General features: G+C 41.4%; 1 protein-coding gene across 2 annotated transcripts in view; it reads left to right on the forward strand.

The window, feature by feature from the left end:
* The window catches only part of TFCP2 (transcription factor CP2), a 66162-nt gene extending 48524 nt beyond the window's left edge, over nt 1-17638 (forward strand). Inside the window, exons 7-15 of one of the 2 annotated variants that reach the window (XM_053558017.1) lie at nt 1890-2000; nt 2232-2320; nt 5874-5922; nt 6427-6520; nt 8496-8586; nt 10676-10800; nt 12286-12428; nt 16739-16790; nt 17190-17638. In XM_053558017.1, coding sequence (XP_053413992.1) covers nt 1890-2000; nt 2232-2320; nt 5874-5922; nt 6427-6520; nt 8496-8586; nt 10676-10800; nt 12286-12428; nt 16739-16790; nt 17190-17227 — 792 coding nt within the window. In that variant the 3' untranslated portion in view covers nt 17228-17638. The remainder of the gene's footprint in view (nt 1-1889; nt 2001-2231; nt 2321-5873; nt 5923-6426; nt 6521-8495; nt 8587-10675; nt 10801-12285; nt 12429-16738; nt 16791-17189) is intronic. The other variant, XM_053558018.1, reaches the window with a different exon arrangement.
* The last annotated feature ends 200 nt before the right edge of the window (nt 17639-17838 follow it).

Genomic DNA, 17838 nt, shown 5'->3' on the forward strand with positions numbered 1-17838 from the left:
AAAAAATCAGTACATTTGCTGTTTTCTCATGGTTTCAGTCTTGGCTTGTCTCTTAAATCTTACTATATACCTACGTTCAGAAAGCACTCTTAACGCTGGCCACACCACTCAGTATACCTGGGCATTTTTCTGCAGCAAATGACTTCAATTGCTTTATCAGATGGCTGACACCTCTTCCTTTGGAGTCTCTTTCACAACTTCTGCTGGAACTTCATTGGATTCACCACATAAGACTTTCTGGAGTATTTTGTTTCATAGTTTAAATTTCTCAAGTCAACCATTCGATCCTCAGAAATCTGCCGCCCTGAATTCCTGTGCAAAGATTTTTGCAACTTCCTTGGATCATTGGCCAGAGATCTGGGCATTAACTGCCCTTCTTTGTTTGAACCAGCTTAAGGTGGCTTGATTGCCTTAATGAGGGAAGTTTTCCTCTTTTTCTGCTGTGTGTCTCCACTGTCTTTACCATCTTTCTCCAAGTACTCATAGTTTTTTGTTTTGTTTTTCTTTTTTTCTTGCAGTTTTTGACCGGGGCGGGGTTTGAACCCACCACCTCTGGCATATGGGGCCAGCGCCCTACCCCTTTGAGCCACAGGCGCCGCCCAGTTTTGTTTTCCTTTTTGAGATAGAGTCTCATTATGTCACCCTCAGTAGAGTGCTGTAGCGTCACAGCTCACAACCACCTCAAACTCTTGGGCTTAAACGATTCTTTTGCCTCAACCTCCCAAGAAGCTGGGACTACAGGCGCCTGCCACAACTATTGCCAGCTATTTTTTGGTTGTAGTTTGTTGTAGTTGTCATTGTTTAGCTGCTGGGCTTGAACCCACCAGCCTCAGTGTGTGTGGCTGGTGCTCTACTCACTGAGCTATGGGCATGGAGCCCCATGTATTCATGTTTATGTTTCTGGATGTTGCTAATTGTGGTCTTGCTAACACCAAAATGTTCTGCTGTCTTTCTCTGGCTGCTGCTTTCCAGAAAATGTAGAAAATCAACCTTTTCCTTCAGTGTTAGCCCTTTGAGTTCTTCCCTTTGGGCGGTCATGTCTCAATTAACTATAAAATTTTTTCAGTAGGGGCGGCGCCTGTGGCTCAGAGGAATAGGGTGCCAGCCCCATATACCAGAGGTGGCTGGTTCAAACCCAGCCCCGGCCAAAAACTGCAATAATAACAATGGTAATAATAATAATGATGAAATAAATAAAAAATAACATCACTAAAAAAAAAAAAAAAAAAAATGTGTCCTCTTCAAATAATAGGGACACATTTAAAAAAAAAAAAAAAAAATTTTTTTCAGTAATTATAGGACGTACCAGATCTTCACATTGAAAAATCTTTCACAACACATGATAAACAATAGGACATTAGCCCTAATTTAGCATACGGTAATAATAAGACATGAAAAAAGAACTTACGCTAAAGAAAAAAATGCAACTAAGGAGAAAAGCCTATAGCTTCCACTCCTTGGTGTAGCGTGGACTGACCTTGTCAAGTTATAGAGGGTAAATTAATATTGTGTGTCACACCGTACAAGTGATCAAGATACAATTACAGAGGTGGTCTTCCATTGATTGGTTACATGTGGTACACGTCCAGTCTAAGGAAATGCTCAATGTAGGGAGGTGGTCAGCTGCTATATATAGCAGACTTAAGGAAGAAAAGGAATGATCCACAGCAGCCCAACCCTGTACATGTTGAGCACCACTAACTGGTTAGCCCCATGCTCCAAGCCGCAGGCCGCTTGCCCCCACCCCCTTGGGCGCTTTGGGGGCTGGGCATTAAGTGTACCTGGCTGGGAGGTGGGGGAGTCGCACCACTGGCTGAGAGGCCCAAGTGCTCCGGCTGGGGCACCTCCTCTCAGTACCTAATTTTTAAACAAAATATTTCTCATTTCAGCCCAAAGGTGCAGACAGAAAGCAAAAAACAGATAGGGAAAAAATGGAGAAACGTACACCTCATGAAAAGGAAAAGTATCAACCTTCCTATGAGACCACCATACTCACAGAGGTAAAAGGATTTCTTTTGGTGATAATTTTATCTTCTAATTTTTACTCTTACAGAAATCCATCACTTTAATAACTCTGATTAAAATTCACTTCTCCTGAGTATATTCTCTATTGCTGATTGGGTCCTCTGAAGAATGAAGATTTACTAATGAAGTTGTGCTATTCGAATAATAGTATGTTAGAAACACGTAGGTCAAGTGTGCTTTTTCATTAATTTATCCTTTGATTTTAGTGTTCTCCATGGCCTGAGATCACTTACGTCAATAATTCTCCATCACCTGGCTTCAACAGTTCCCATAGCAGTTTTTCTCTTGGGGAAGGGTAAGTCTGGGAAATAAAATTGGCATGTGTTTATTTTTTTTTTTTCATTACCTTTTCATAAACAAGGTCTTTTTAATTCAACAAGTACTTCTGTTGATCAGTCTTTGATGGATTTACATTTGAACTGAGGTTTGGATTATCTTCAGAAAAGACTGGAAGAGTTTTATACGGCCCTTTCTTCTTCCTCTCTCTTCCTCCTCTACCTCCGTCTCCTCTTCTTCTTTTCCACCCATTAGAGAATAGCGTTTATGGTCCTGCGCAGTGGCTCTCACACCTGTAATCCTAGCCCTCTGGGAGGCCAAGGTGGGTGGATTGCCTGAGCTCACGAGTTCAAGACCACCCTGAGCCAGAGCAAGACCTCATGTCTAAAAATATGTGGGCGTTGTGGCAGGCGCCTGTAGTCCCAGCTCTTTGGGACTCTTTGAGCCCAAGAGTTTGAATTTTGCAGCTAAAGTTAAAAAAGTCATGGCACTCTACTGAGGGTGACAAAGGGAGACTCTGTCTCAAAAACAAAAATAGCATTTATGGTCAATTTTTAGTGATTCAGGGACTGATCATCTGGACTTGTTGTTTTTTGCTAGTACTGCTCATCTTGTGGTTATTTCTCTTCCTGATCATATTTGCACTAGGGTGGTCCTTGGAAATTGGAAACAAGGTTGCACAAACACTAAAATCTGTTTTCCTATTTTTTTTTTTTTTTTTGTAGAGACAGAGTCTCACTCTACTGCTCTCGGTAGAGTACCATGGCGTTACACGGCTCACAGCAACCTCCAGCTCTTGGGCCCATGTGGTTCTCTTGCCTCAGCCTCCCGAGCAGCTGGGACTACAGGCGCCCGCCACAACGCCTGGCTATTTTTTTGTTGTTGCAGTTTGGCGGGGGCTGGGTTCGAACCCACCACCCTCGGCATATGGGGCTGGCGTCCCACTCACTGAGCCACAGGCGCCGCCCTGTTTTCCTATTTGTTAAGAATGTCACTATGCCAGGCACAGTGGCTCACACCAGTAATCCTAGCATTCTGGGAAGCCAAGGTGGGAGAATCTGTTGAGTTCAAAAGTTCAAGAGCAGCTTGAGCAAGAGTGAGATCCCTGTCTCTACTGAAAAATAGGAAAATTAGCTGCATGTAATGGTAGGTGCCTATACTCCCAGCTACTCGGGAGGCTGAGGCAGAAGGAGCACTTGCACCTAGGAGTCGGAGGTTGCTGTGAGCAAGGCTGATGCCATGGCTTTGTAGCCTGGGACAACAGAGTGACTCTGTCTCAAAATAAATAGTGCACTTCTTAGAGCAACCAAAAACAAAAAAGAGAATATCTCTAATATCTAATTATAAATCTTTGATAACTGGGGAAAGAAGATTTAAAGTAATGGCAAAAATGTGAAGTTTTAGAATTATCTACGGGATGCATTTAATCTTGCCTTTTTTAAAAACAATCAGAGATTGGCGGGCGCCTGTAGTCCCAGCTGCTCGGGAGGCTGAGGCAAGAGAATCGCTTAAGCCCAGGAGTTGGAAATTGCTGTGAGCTGTGTGAGGCCACGGCACTCTACCGAGGGACATAAAGTGAGACTCTGTCTCTACAAAAAAAAAAAAACAATCAGAGATAATTGAAAGTTGGTACAGACGCCCACTCTAGTTTAAAAAAGTAGTCCTAGCATTTAACATGTGTTCCACATAATCATATTAAAACTTTAAATAGGCTACCAAATGTGTGAGCATATTGTTTGGTTGCAAAGCTTGTTTTTGGATTTATTTTGTCTCTGTGTTCAACCTGCTTCTTGAAGGATTAATTAAGGTAGCTTAAATATTCAAAACATAACAAGAATGTAGTATTTTATTTTATTAAGAATAAAAATAGGATAACCGGGCATTGTGGTAAATGCCTGAAGTCCCAGCTACTTGGGAGGCTGAGGCAACAGAATCGCTTAAGCCCAAGAGTTTGAGGTTGCTGTGAGCTGTGACGCCAATTAATAGATATTAATTGTAGCAGGGCTATATGTAACTAGGACCATGATAAGTTAATTACTGAGTTTGATATCGAATTTGAATTTTGTAGCTAAGGTTAAAAAAGAAAAATATCTTTACATGGATGATGATGCATTCTTATTATAGGTGATTTTTAGTATTTATAGGGCTTAAGGATTGTGTTTTAAATTTTTTCTCTTCTCGGTCATATAGTTCATATTAGGCTCAACTTTTTTTCCCATTAAAAAAAAGTAAGCATTAGACTGAGTACAGTGCCTCACACCTATAATGCCAACACTTTGGGAAGCTGAGGCATAAAGATGACTGGAGATCAGGAGTTCAAGACCAGCCTGGGCAATATAGCAAGATCCTCTACACAAAAAATTAAAAAATTAGCCAGGTATGGTGATCTGTACCTGTAGTCCCAACTACTCAGGGCTGAGGCAGGAAGATCACTTTTGGCCAGAAGTTCGAGGGTACAGACAATTATGATCACACCACTGCACTCCAGCCAGAGTGACAATGTGAAACCCTGTTTCTAGATAGATAGATAGATAAATAGAGGCATTAGGGAAGAGGGACACTCCTTAGATAAAGAAAAACCAAGGGTTTGAAGATAGCCCTTGGATCACAAATTAAATAGCACTTTGTAGTCTCAGCTGCTCGGGAGGCTGAGGCAAGAGAATCACGTAAGCCCAAGAGCTGGAGGTTGCTGTGAGCCGTGTGACGCCACGGCACTCTACTGAGGGCGGTACAGTGAGACTCTGTCTCTACAAAAAAAATAAATAAATAAAAATAAAGTGCTTCTTTAAAAATAAAGAAGCTACTTTAAAAATAATTAAGTTTGATTAGGTGTACGATCACATTGCATGGTGTAAATTTTCTCTCTATATTTTTCCTGTGTATGTATGGGTGCATATTTGTGTATTAAATAGAATAGTACGGTATTGACATGTTTTTATGTCCTGATATTTTTCATATAAATAAATGTTTTGCTAAATATTCTTTATGCCGTAACTATCTCATGTGTCCTAACTTACTGAAATTTTTATTTTCTTCATTTTCCTCAATTATAAAAAATATTGCAAATGACACAGTTTCTCCTCCTTTCCCATAAAGTCTTTGGGTTAAATTAACAGATAATTGAAGTATTGGGTCAAAGAATAGGAATGTTTTATGAGAGAGAATAGATGTTTACTTATTTATTTGTTTAGATACAGGGTCTTGCTCCGCTGCCTGGGCTAGAGTGCAGTGGTATCATGTTTCACTGCAGCCTCTAATTCCTGGGCTCAAGCAATCCTCAGCCTCCTGAATATCTGGGACCACAGGGCTGCCAACATGCCTTGCTAATTTTTGTATTTTTCATAGAGATAAGGTCTTACTATGTTCCTCAGGCTGGTGTGGAACTCCCCAGCCTCAAGTGATCCTCCCATCTTGATGTCCCACCGTGCTGGTATTATAGGCATAAGCCACTGCACCCGGCCCCCAGATCCCTTTAAACATCTATCTTAAGACTTATTATGAAGGTGAAGAATGAGATAATGAACCATAATATGTGTCATGGATTCATCCTTTCATTTTAAATGTTTCTTTAGAAATGGTTCACCAAACCACCAGCCAGAGCCACCCCCTCCAGTCACAGATGTAAGTCTAAAGTTGAATGTCAATTATTTGCAATGTCTTGTAATGCTTTGATGACTATGCAAGTCAATAGAAATGCCCAATTTTTAGGGAGCATTATTCATTCATTCATAAACAAATATTTGTTGAATTTTGACATGAATTAAATACCGTGCTAGGGACTAGGAATATGAAATAAGTAATGCAGGACCCTTACATCAGAGGAGATGACAGTCTAGCACAGTGGTTCTCAATCTGTGGTCGCAATCCATAGGAACTGTATTAAAGGGTCGCAGCATTAGGAAGGTTGAGAACCACTGGTCTAGCAGAATAGATAAGATGGAGTTCCATGAGCATCTTTCGTGGTTACAGAAAGGAAAGATTGATGTGGTGTAAACAACTTCTAGACAGACTAAACCTGTCTGAGTATGGGGGTGTGGATATGTTTGGCTGTGTGTTACCTAATGGGTTAACAGATAAATCTGAGTAATTACCAAAAAAAAAAAATATATACTTTCTCCCTTTCAGAACCTCTTGCCAACAACCACACCTCAGGAAGCTCAGCAGTGGTTGCACCGAAACCGTTTTTCTACATTCACAAGGCTTTTCACAAACTTCTCAGGTTAAATTTGTTTTTCTTTTTGTTTTCCCCAGCATGGGATATTCCTTTGCATCCTAGGGCCTCCTGGTAACCATGGGAGATGCATGTGCCTGTGCGTGTGAGAGAGACAGATCTTACTGCATTTTTTTGATGTAATGCATTTCATGGAAACCTTTATTTTAGACTTTCTCACCAGCTGCAACTGTGCTGTGAACTACTTAAAAAGAAACACATCTTAGTTTAAGCTTACTTTAATTTGTTCTTACTAACCATGCAAGCTTGGAATCACTTTAATTTTAAGAGGCTTATTCTGCATAACACTTCTTTTTTTCTTTTTCTTTTTTTTTTTTTTGAGACAGAGCCTCAAGCTGTTGCCCTGGGTGGAGTGCTGTGGCATCACAGCTCACAGCAACCTCGAAACTACTGGGCTCAAGCGAGTCTCCTGTCTCCGCCTCCCAAGTAGCTGGGACTACAGGCACCTGCCACAACGCCCAGCTATTTTTTGGTTGCAGCCATCATTGTTGTTTGGCAGTCCCGGGCTAGATTCGAACCCGCCAGCTCAGGTGTATGGCTGGCGCCTTAGCTGCTTGAGCCATAGGCGCTGAGCCTGCATAACACTTCTTCAAATGTATATTCTGTACTATTTTATCAAGGGACATATTCAGGTAGTCTGGAATTTTCCCCTTAATGTCAACTGTATTGTATTTTACTTAACACAATCCCCATTTATTTAGCACCTTCCATACACCAGGTATGGCAAGAATACACAAATAGATGAGGCATACTTACTAATCAAAGAGCTCATTCATCATCTAGTGTCCCAAACAAAATGACCACAGCTGAGGCTGGGCGCAGTGGCTCATACCTATAATCCCAGCACTCTGGGAGGCCGAGCGGGTGGATTGCCTCAACTCACAAGTTGGGAGACCAGCCTGAGCCAGAATGAGACCTCGTCTCTAAAAATAGTCAGGCGTTGTGGCAGGCTTTTATAGTCCCAGCTGCTCAGGAGGCTGAGACAAGAGAATCATTTGAGTACAAGAGTTTGAGGTTGCCGTGAGCTGTGATGACACAGCACTCTACCAAGGGTGACATAATAAGACTCTGTCTAAAAGAAAAAGAAACAACAGCTAATCAAATCAAAATAAAACCCTGAGAAGCATAAGTGCTATGGCAGTGAGATGTTCAGGGGATGGTCTGTTACGAGGGAGTATGTGTGACACATGAAGTAAAACTTGAGGGATGAGGACTTATTTGTTGGTCAGATAGTGGAAGGTTGTTTTGTTTTATTTTGTTTTTTTTAATTGAGACAGAGGGCTGGGCTGTGTCTCATGCCTATAAGCCTAGCACTTTGGGAGGCTGAGGAGGGAGGATTACTTGAGGTCAAGAGTTCAAGACCAGCCTGAGTAAGAGAGAGAGAGACCGCTGTCTCTACAAAAACTAGAAAAAATTAGCTGGGCGTAGTGGCCTGCACCTGTAGTTCCAGCTATTTAGGAGGCAGAAAAAGGAAGATCACTTTGATCCTAGCAGTTTGAGTTTGCAGTAAGCTCTGATAAAGCCACTCTACTTTAGCTGGGGCAACAGAGAGACCCTGTCTCAAGGGAAAAAAAATTGAGACAGAATCTCGCTGTGTTGCCCAGGCTTGCCTCAGATACCTGGCCCCGAGGCAACTGTCCTGCCTTAGCCTCTCAAGTAGCGGGACTACAGGCATGGACCACTATACCTGGCTTAGAAGTGAAAGGATAATTAAGACAGGAAGATCAGCTTGCTCTTTAGGCATCATCAGTATGATGAAAGGCTAGGGTTAAGTGGAGAAGTTAATTGAGGGGGAATTGAGATGGGAGAAAAGGCACAGGCCAGGTCCTGAAGGGATTCAGATACCAGGCAAAAGATTATGGACTGTAACACACTGGTAATGAGGTGTCCTTGTAATAGAGCCCATTTTAATAGTCATTAACAAAGAAAATCTTTATCATCCATTTTCTCATATTTATTTCAGGGGCAGATTTATTGAAATTAACTAGAGATGATGTGATCCAAATCTGTGGCCCTGCAGATGGAATCAGACTTTTTAATGCATTAAAAGGCCGGTATGTAATTAACATTAAAATACCAATGAGGTTGGATTCCAAATGGATTTGGATTCAGAGATTCTTCATAGTACTGTGTACAGCTAAATACATTCTTAACAAAATATATTTTTTAAATGTACCAAATTGTACCAAATAAAGATGAAAAATATCCTTTCTTGAACCAAGGAATTCCTCATGATAATCTCATTTTTTATTGCCATGTAATATTTTTTTATCCAATATGCATTCGTTGTTCTTATCATAAGCCAGGTGCTACTGTAGGGTCTGGGGATGTATTGGTGAGCGCACAGTTAAAGCTACCATTGTTGGCTCGGTACCTGTGTCTCAAGTGGCTAAGGCGCCAGCCACGATACACCAGAGCTGGCATTTTCGAATCCAGCCTGGGTCCGCCAAACAACAATGATGGCTGCAACCAAAAAATAGCCAGGCATTGTGGTGGGTGCCGGTAGTCCCAGCTACTTGGGAGGCAGAGGCAGGAAAATCACTTGAGCCCCTGGAGTTGGAAGTTGCTGTGAGCTGTGATGCCACGGCACTCTACCCAGGGCGACAGCTTGAGGCTCTGTCTCAAAAAAAGCTAGGAAGCTAATAGGAAAAGAGACAAAGGTACAAACAATGAGTATTTTGGATAGTCCTAAGTGTTTTGAAGGAAAGGAAAACAGATAAGCAAAAAAGCTAAAAGGTTGTGAGCTATAGGGTGTTAAGAACATGGCGATATTTAAGCTGAGTTATGAGAGTTATGAGAGTGTGGAGTCATGTGAGAGGAGATTATTCTAGGCAGAGGGAGACAGAGGGCTGGGCTGGTTATCACTGGGGAAGGTCATTCTTCTGTTTGGGTAGGAATTAAGTATCTGCTTACATATGTTATAATATAAAGTTAATAATTTGGGTGGCGCCTGTGGCTCAAGGAGTAGGGCGCCAGTCCCATATGCCGGAGGTAGTGGGTTCAAACCCAGCCCCGGTCAAAAAAAAACCACACACACACACACACACAAAAAAAAAAAAGTTAATAAGTAGGGCCATTTGGGAATTTATAATTTCAAACAGATAGCAGTAATATTGATGGGGAATAAAATAAATACATGCAGGTCACTGGTGACAAAACCAAATCAGTGACTAAATAATAAAAAAGATTATGACGTATTTGTGTTTGTGTCCATCACAAGGGATACTGAGTCAGGTTGGCTATAATCTCGGAAAATTTTAAGGAAAGAGGTGACTTGGGAACAAGCGAATAGCTCTTTCGTTTTTGAGTGTATTATCTAAAGAATGGTTAGATAGCCGGGCGTTGTGGCGGGCGCCTGTAATCCCAGCTGCTCGGGAGGCTGAGGCAGGAGAATCACGGAAGCCCAAGAGCTAGAGGTTGCTGTGAGTCCTGTGACATCATGGCACTCTACCGAAGGTGGTAAAGTGAGACTCTGTCTCTACAAAAAAATAAATAAAAATTAAAAAAAAAAAAAAAAAAGAATGGTTAGAAATAGGAAGGAATGAGATGCTCAGACCAAGAAGTAATTCAACACCTTTGTCTAAGAAGTAAGAACAGAAAGTAGGTTTAGGCTATTTAGGAGAAGGTAATGAGGGAAAAAAGATTCTCCAGTTTACTATATTGGCATTTTTAAGTAAAAAGTGTATCTTGAACATGACCCACAGAACAATGGTTCATGCATTGTGAATTTTTCTGGCCTTTTCCACCAAAGGTCACAAACTCAATTAGGTAATGTAATTGAGTGACAGTCGAGTCTGGGGTATAGTGAAGAATGCATGCATCATATAAGGAGAACAGCTGATTGTTTTCATGTGAGGATGAGAGCCTCCCATTGCTTGATGTTTTTGTTTTTTTAAGAAAAGCCAGAAGTTCAGAGGTTATGTGATACCTCCTGTGAGAACCTGTTTAAGGTTAAAAACAAAATAAACAAACAAAAAGCACCACTGGGAAACTAATAAAACATAGCAAATGAATTGCATTTGGCCCATAAACTGCTAGTTTTCAACCCCTGCTCTATACTATTAATATAGAAACACATGTTCTCCCTTAAAAATGTGCTTACCGTAGAAAACATAAGACTAACAGCCTTTTTTTCCCCCTTAGGATGGTGCGTCCAAGGTTAACCATTTATGTTTGTCAGGAATCGTTGCAGTTGAGTGAGCAGCAGCAGCAACAGCAGCAGCAGCAGCAGAAGCACGAGGATGGGGACTCAAATGGTACCTTCTTCGGTAGGTCGTTCTGGATAGACCAGGACAGATATAAAGAAATGTGAAAAGCTTGGCACCCGTAGCACAGTGGTTACAGCGCTGGCCACGTACCCTGAGGCTGGCAGGTTCGAACCCAGCCCGGGCCAGCTAACCAACAATGACAACTGCAACAAAAAATAGCCGGCCGTTGTGGCAGGCACCTGTAGTCTCAGCTGCTTGGGAGGCTGAGGCAAGAGAATTGTTTAAGCCCAAGAGATTGAGGTTGCTGTGAGCTGTGACACCACGGTACTCTACTGAGGGTGACATAATGAGACTGTCTCAAAAAAAAAGAAAGAAAGGAGGTAGGGAGGTATAATTTATGGGCATGTGTGACAGGAATTTCTCAAATAGCAGATTCAGAATTTGCTAGAAGTAATGATAATCACTAACATTGATTGAGCTCCTAATATATGCCAGGTGCTATTCTCCACAGGTTTTACATGACTTAATTTTTACAACTAATATCTCTAGTTTGCAGATTTTATTGTCATTCTCCAACTTTGGTGTGAAGCAAATGAGGCCTAGAGATATTAAATAACTTGCACTAGCCAGGATTTGAACATAGGCATTCTAATTTCTGAGTCCTTTAGGAAAATGGGCGTTCCTAGATTACTTGTAAAACAGACTTTAGGCTGGACACAGTGGCTCACGCCTGTAATCCTAGCACTCTGGGAGGCCGAGGTGGGTGGATTGCCTAAGCTCACAGGTTTGAGGCCAGCTTGAGCAAGAGCAAGCCTCCATCTTTAAAAGTAGCTGGACATTGTGACGGGCGCCCATAATCCCAGCTACTCGGGAGGCTGAGGCAAGAGAATTGCTTGAGCCCAGGAGTTGGAGGTTGCTGTGACTTATGACTCCACAGCACTCTACGGAGGGTGACAAAATGAGTCTGTCTCAAAAAAAAAAAAAAAAAGGCTGATTGTGGTGGCTTACACCTATAATCCTAGCACTCTGAGAGGCCGAGACTGGTGGATTGCTTGAGCTCACAAGTTCGAGACCAGCCTGAGCAAAAGCGAGAACCCCCCATCCCTATTAAAAATAGAAAAATTAAGGCAAGAGGATCACTTGAGCCCGAGTTGGAGGTTGCTGTGAGCTTTGATGTCATTGCACTCTACCCAGGGCGACAGCTTGAGTCTCAAAACAAAAAAAAGAAAAAAAAAAAAAAGAAAGGTAGCACCTGTGGCTTAGTGAGTAGGGCGCAGGCCCCATATACTGGGGGTGGAGGGTTTGAACCCGGCCCTGGCCAAACTGCAACAAAAAAATAGCCCGGTGTTGTGGCTGGCACCTGTAGTCCCAGCTACTTAGAAGGCTAAGGCAAGAGAATCATCTAAGCCCAAGAGCTGGAGGTTGCTGTGAGCTGTGATGACATGGCACTATACCAAGGGCGTCAAAGTGAGATTTTATCTCTAATAAAAAGAAAAAGGAAAGACAGACTTTGCACTGACCACCATTGCTCTGTGCCTTTTGCAGTGTACCATGCCATCTATCTAGAAGAACTTACAGCTATTGAATTGACGGAAAAAATTGCTCAGCTTTTCAGCATTTCCCCTTGCCAGATCAGCCAGATTTACAAGCAGGGACCAACAGGAATCCATGTGCTCATCAGTGATGAGGTAAAGTTTTTCCATATAGTTGAATTACCACGTGACAATTTGTCAGGGCATGTAACAGGAGAAAGAGCAGTTCTGCTGGGGCAAAGTGCTCTGTTTTCTAGATCAGAGGGTATCAAACTTTTTTGCTTACTTATCTCCTAAAATAATTATTAAAAACAATGTGTCCCCATGCACATTTTTGGATTGGCTTAAAAACTTTTGTTAACAAGTTTAAAAAGTTATAAAAGATGTCACTTTGGGGCATAAATACCATATTTGAAAATGAAAAGGTTGTGGGCGGCACCTATGGCTCAAAGGAGTAGGGCACCAGCCCCAGCCAAAAACTGCAAAAAAAAAAAAAGAAAATGAAAAGGTTGTATCACAATTGTAACTGCATTTTGTGTGACTTAAATACCAGAATGATTTAATATTACCATCATCATCCCATTTAAAAAATACATGACTGTGCTTTCTTTAGGCTGTGGTGTTTCATGCCTGTAATCCTAGCACTTTGGGAGGCCAGGACAGGAGGATCACTTGAGGCCGGGAATTGGAGACCAGCTTGAGCAAGTGCAAGATCCTCATCTCTACAAAAAAATAGAAAAATTAGCCAGGAGTAGTGCGGGCGCTAGTCCCAGCTACGGGAGGCTGAGGCAGGAGAATTGCTTGAGCCCAGGAATTTGAGGTTGTTGTGAGCTTTGGTGACACCACTGCATTCTAGTCCAGGCAAGCTCAGGTAACAGACTGAGATTCTGTCTCAAAAAAAGAAAAAAAAACCTAGAATTTTTATATTATTACTATTCCGTTGAAATCTTATTTCCATTCATTTTCTCCATAGGATTTTATTTTATCATAACATTTTTATGCTCAAACATCTTATATTGATTATTCTGCATATTTTCCCTCCCTGTCATCCTGCATATTTCTTTAAAACAAACTTTTTTTCAATAAATACTAAAAAATTATTTCTTTTCAATAGAAAATAATAGAATTGTTATTATAATTATTATTGTTATAATTATCATCATAACATGATAATTATAATTATATCATTATAATCATTATTATCATTATAATAACTTGGGAGGCTGAGCATGGTGGCCCATGATCACACCTGTAATCCTAGCAACACTTTGGGAGGCTGAGGCAGGTGGATTTCTTGAGCTCAGGAGTTTGAAACTAGCCTGTGCAAGGGCAAGACCCCGTCTCTAAAAAGATAGCTGGGTGTTGTGGTGGGCATCTTAGTCCCAGCTACTTGAGAGGCTGAGCAAGTGAATCTATTTGAGCCCAAGAGTTTGAGGGTGCTGTGAGGTGTGATACCATGGCACTCTAACCAAGGGTGGTAAAGTGAGCCTCTGTCTCAAAAAAAAAAAAAAAAAAAAAGAATTATCATAATTAATTAATTATCATAATTATACTATTAATTAAAAAAGAATTATCATAATTATACTATTTGGGGGTTTTTTTTGCTTGTTTTCTTTTACTGATTGTCTTGTAATTCTTTCCCACAGACCTAACAAATAGTCTTGTGAGTAAAACAAAACTGCAGTGTTACTCTATGAATAAATACATGTTTTAATGAGTAATTATTAAACATTAAGAAAGGGGCCAGGCACAGTGGCTCACGCCTATAATCCTAGCACTCTGGGAGTTTGAGCAGCTGGAGCTAAAGTGAGACCTTGTCTCTAAAAATAGCCAGGCGTTGTGGCAGGCGCCTATAGTCACAGCTAGTTGGGAGGCTCAGGCAAGAGAATCGCTTAAGTCCAAAAGTTTGAAGTTGCTGTGAGCTATGACACCACAGCACTCTACCTAGGGCGACAAAGTGAGACTGTTTCAAAAAAAAAAAAAGAAAAAGAAAAAAATTTTTGGTCTCTAGTGGATCCAAAAAAGAAAAGAAATTATTAGAAGTGCATCTACTGCTGGGTACAATTGTTCACACCTGTAATCATAGCACTTTGGGAGGATGAGGCACCAGTGTACACATCAGTACCCTGTGTCTACCAAAAAAATAGAAAATTAGCTGACCACAGTGTTGTGTTCCTATAGACCCAGCTACTTGGGAGACTGAGGCAAGAGCAGCTCTTGAGCCCATGAGTTGGAGGTTGCTGTGAGCTGTGATAATGCTATTGCACTTTACTCTGGGCAACAGAGAAAGACCCTGTCTCAAAAAAAAACAGAAGTGTGCCCTTGCTGCCACCACTCTCCTGTTGAGCTTTGTCTTAACTCTGTAGCTTTTGTCTTTCAATAAACCCTGAGTATTTAAAAAAAAAAAAGAAGTGTATCTGCAAATGAGGTTCTATTTTTATCTCTAACCTGTACACAATTATTTCATGTGTATATAATACTGCCTATCGGATTGCTAGAATGACATAGAATTCAGGATCAGTTTTCCCCTAAAAATGCTGTGGAATCTGATTCACATAAAGTAATAGAAAGGAATGGATGGAATTTTGTTGTAACAACATCACCAAGTTATTTTCAACTTCCGAGTTATGTACCAAAAAATTACATAGTGGTATTATCAAAAATTATTTTGGAACTGGCTGTGGTATAATCCTAGCACTCTGGGAGGCCACAGTGGGTGGATTGCTTGAGCTTAGGAATTTGAGACCAGCCTGAGCAAGAGTGAGACCCCATCTCTACTAAAATAGAAAAACTACCCGTGGTGCCGGTGGCTCAGTGGGTAGGGTGCAGGCCCCATATACCGAGGGTGGCTGGTTCGAACCCGGCCCCGGCCAAACTGCAACAAAAAATAGCCGGGCATTGTGGTGGGCGCCTATAGTCCCAGCTACTCCGGAGGCTGAGGCAAGAGAATCACATAAGCCCAGGAGTTGGAGGTTGCTGTGAGCTGTGATGCCACAGCACTCTACCAAGAGCAATAAAGTGAGACTCTGTCTCTTAAGAAAGAAAAAGAAAAACTAGCACCAATAATCCCAGCAAGTTGGGAAGTTGAGCCAAGAAGGTCACTGGAGCCCAAGAGTTTGAGGTTGTTGTGAGCTGTGATGCCATAGCACTCTACCCAGGCCAAGAGAGTGAAACTGTCTCCAAACCCCCCTCCCAAATTATTATTATTTTTTTTTTTTAAAGTCAGGGTCTGGCTCTCACTCCAGCTGGATTACAGTGGTGTCATCACAGTTCACTCCAACTTCTGAGTTCAAGTGATCCTCCTACCCCAACCTTCCCAGTAGCTGGGACTACAGGCACTCACCATGCCCAGCTTAGTTTTCCTAGTTTTAGTAGAGATAGGGTCTGGCTCTTGTTCAGGCTGATCTCAAATTCCTGAGCTCAAAGGAGCCTCCTGCCTTGGCCTCCCGGAGCGCTAGGATTACTGGCTTAAGCCTTAGGAACTGGCTCAACAATTATTTTGAATATCTGCCTTTTGACAGTGATTAGGTCACTCTTTAATTCTGGTGAAAGGAAGAATTAGAAACCACTTGACTCACAAAAGGCTTCTTACTAACTCAGTTATTAGATTTCATCTTTGCAATTCCTCTTTGGTACCCTGAGGATGTTTTTAATAGCCCACAGCAGGGCACCTTTAGGATTCTGGGCGGCTGAAACTTACCCTTTGTTTTGTAAAATTAAGGAAGAGAGTTTGAGCAGGGTGGTGAAGAAGGAAAATAAAAGAGGTTTTAAGAAAGCATATGGAAGTTGAAGGCTTGGAAGTCAGTTCTCTCAAATGGGCCTATCAGTGTCTGTATAGTCCTTGGAAATGTCTCACCCCAGGGAAGTGCTGCTCCACTTTTTTTTTTTTTAAATGAGACAGTATCTGTCTGTCTCCCTGGGTAGAGTGCTGTGGAGCAACCTCTAACTCTTGCCTCAGCCTCCAAGTAAAACTCTCATTGTGGGACTATAGTGCTAGCCATAACGCCTACCTAGTTTTCTACTTTTTGTAAGAACGGGATCTCCTCTTGCTCAGGTTGGTCTCATGAGCTCAAGCTCAAGCAATCCCCACACCTGGACCTCCCAGAATGCTAAGATTGCAGGCGTGAGTCACTCTACCCAGCCTGGACTCCACTTTTAAGACGACTGTACTAGACTGCTCAGTTTTTTAGGATTTAAAAACCAAACAGAGGAGATAAAACAACAACAACAACAAAAAAAAGCTTGTGAAGCAGGCTTTTAAAAGTTGGGAGTTAAAAACTCCTATGATTCTATAGATATTTATGAAATACTCACATCTAAACTTCCCTGGATGTGGGATAGTCCTTAGGAACACAAATACAAAGGGATTATTTTTCACTTAAATTTAATGGAAATCCACATAGTCAAAATTAATGCAGCAGACCAAAGTTTTTAATAATCCACAAATTGTCTTGTCTTTTTTTCAGATGATTCAGAATTTTCAGGAAGAAGCCTGTTTTATTCTGGACACAATGAAAGGTAATAAAGATAGTAAAGACAAACACCTTTCTCTAAGGAGTTTTAAAGCTTTACTATTACTAAGTGCATACTTCTTTGAGAAAAGATAGGCAAAGTGCCAAGCATATATGAGCTAGAGAAAGTAACAGTAGTGTGACTTAGGTGACTTGGCTTCTTGCCATTCTTAGAGAGAGTGTCTCTGATGACTCTCCACCTTCTCTTCGATTTGCATTGACAGATGAGGAATCGAAGCATGTTGTTTTTATAATGCGTAATTGTTATAAGTAGTCTCTGCTAAATAACAAGTGTCCGCGTCTTTGGTTTTTTTTTCTTCCCACAGGAACCTCACCATATATATATATATTTCGCCGACTGTGTTTTGAGGTGACTAAAGATTATTCTCTCTTTTTTTTTTAACAGCAGAAACCAATGATAGCTATCATATCATACTGAAGTAGGAGTGGGGCATTCCGTGCTCGGTGGCTGCTGCTTCCTTCACCTCTTGAAAATGGCCCTCTTAGGGGGCTGTGAATGGAGACTGGAAGGTCTGCAGGAACCTGACCCATCAAACTGTGGGGGGGGGGGGGGAGTTCCAGCTGCAGAGGCAGGATCCCAAGCCTGCTGTTAGCACAACACTCTTGTGGTGCACACAGCTTACTGCCTAACATGCAGTTCTGCGGATATCTCTTAGTTAAAATTTCAAAACCCTGTTGTTTTTGAACATCAATAGAAACTCCACCTCAGTTAGGGTGAATGTAGGGCATAATTATGATGGGAATTGTGTGATATTTGATAGAAAGATTTTAAATTTTGTGATATGGAGCCATGTAATTGTTTTCTAATATAAAAATAAGCATCTATATTCATAAGACAAGGTCCTCAATCTCTTTGTACTGGCCTCACATGTACTGTGTCCCTGCTTTTTGCCACAGACTGATCCCTGAAACTGTATCAATGAGGAGAAATAGATAGAATTTTTCTTTTGGTTCCCACGTAATAGAATAACTAATAGTAATTTTAGGTAATATTTATTGAGCCGGGCACTGTGATAAATTCTTTGAATGATTGT

Source organism: Nycticebus coucang, chromosome 12 (genome assembly GCF_027406575.1).
Source record: "Nycticebus coucang isolate mNycCou1 chromosome 12, mNycCou1.pri, whole genome shotgun sequence".
NCBI classification, from domain to species: Eukaryota; Metazoa; Chordata; class Mammalia; order Primates; family Lorisidae; genus Nycticebus; species Nycticebus coucang.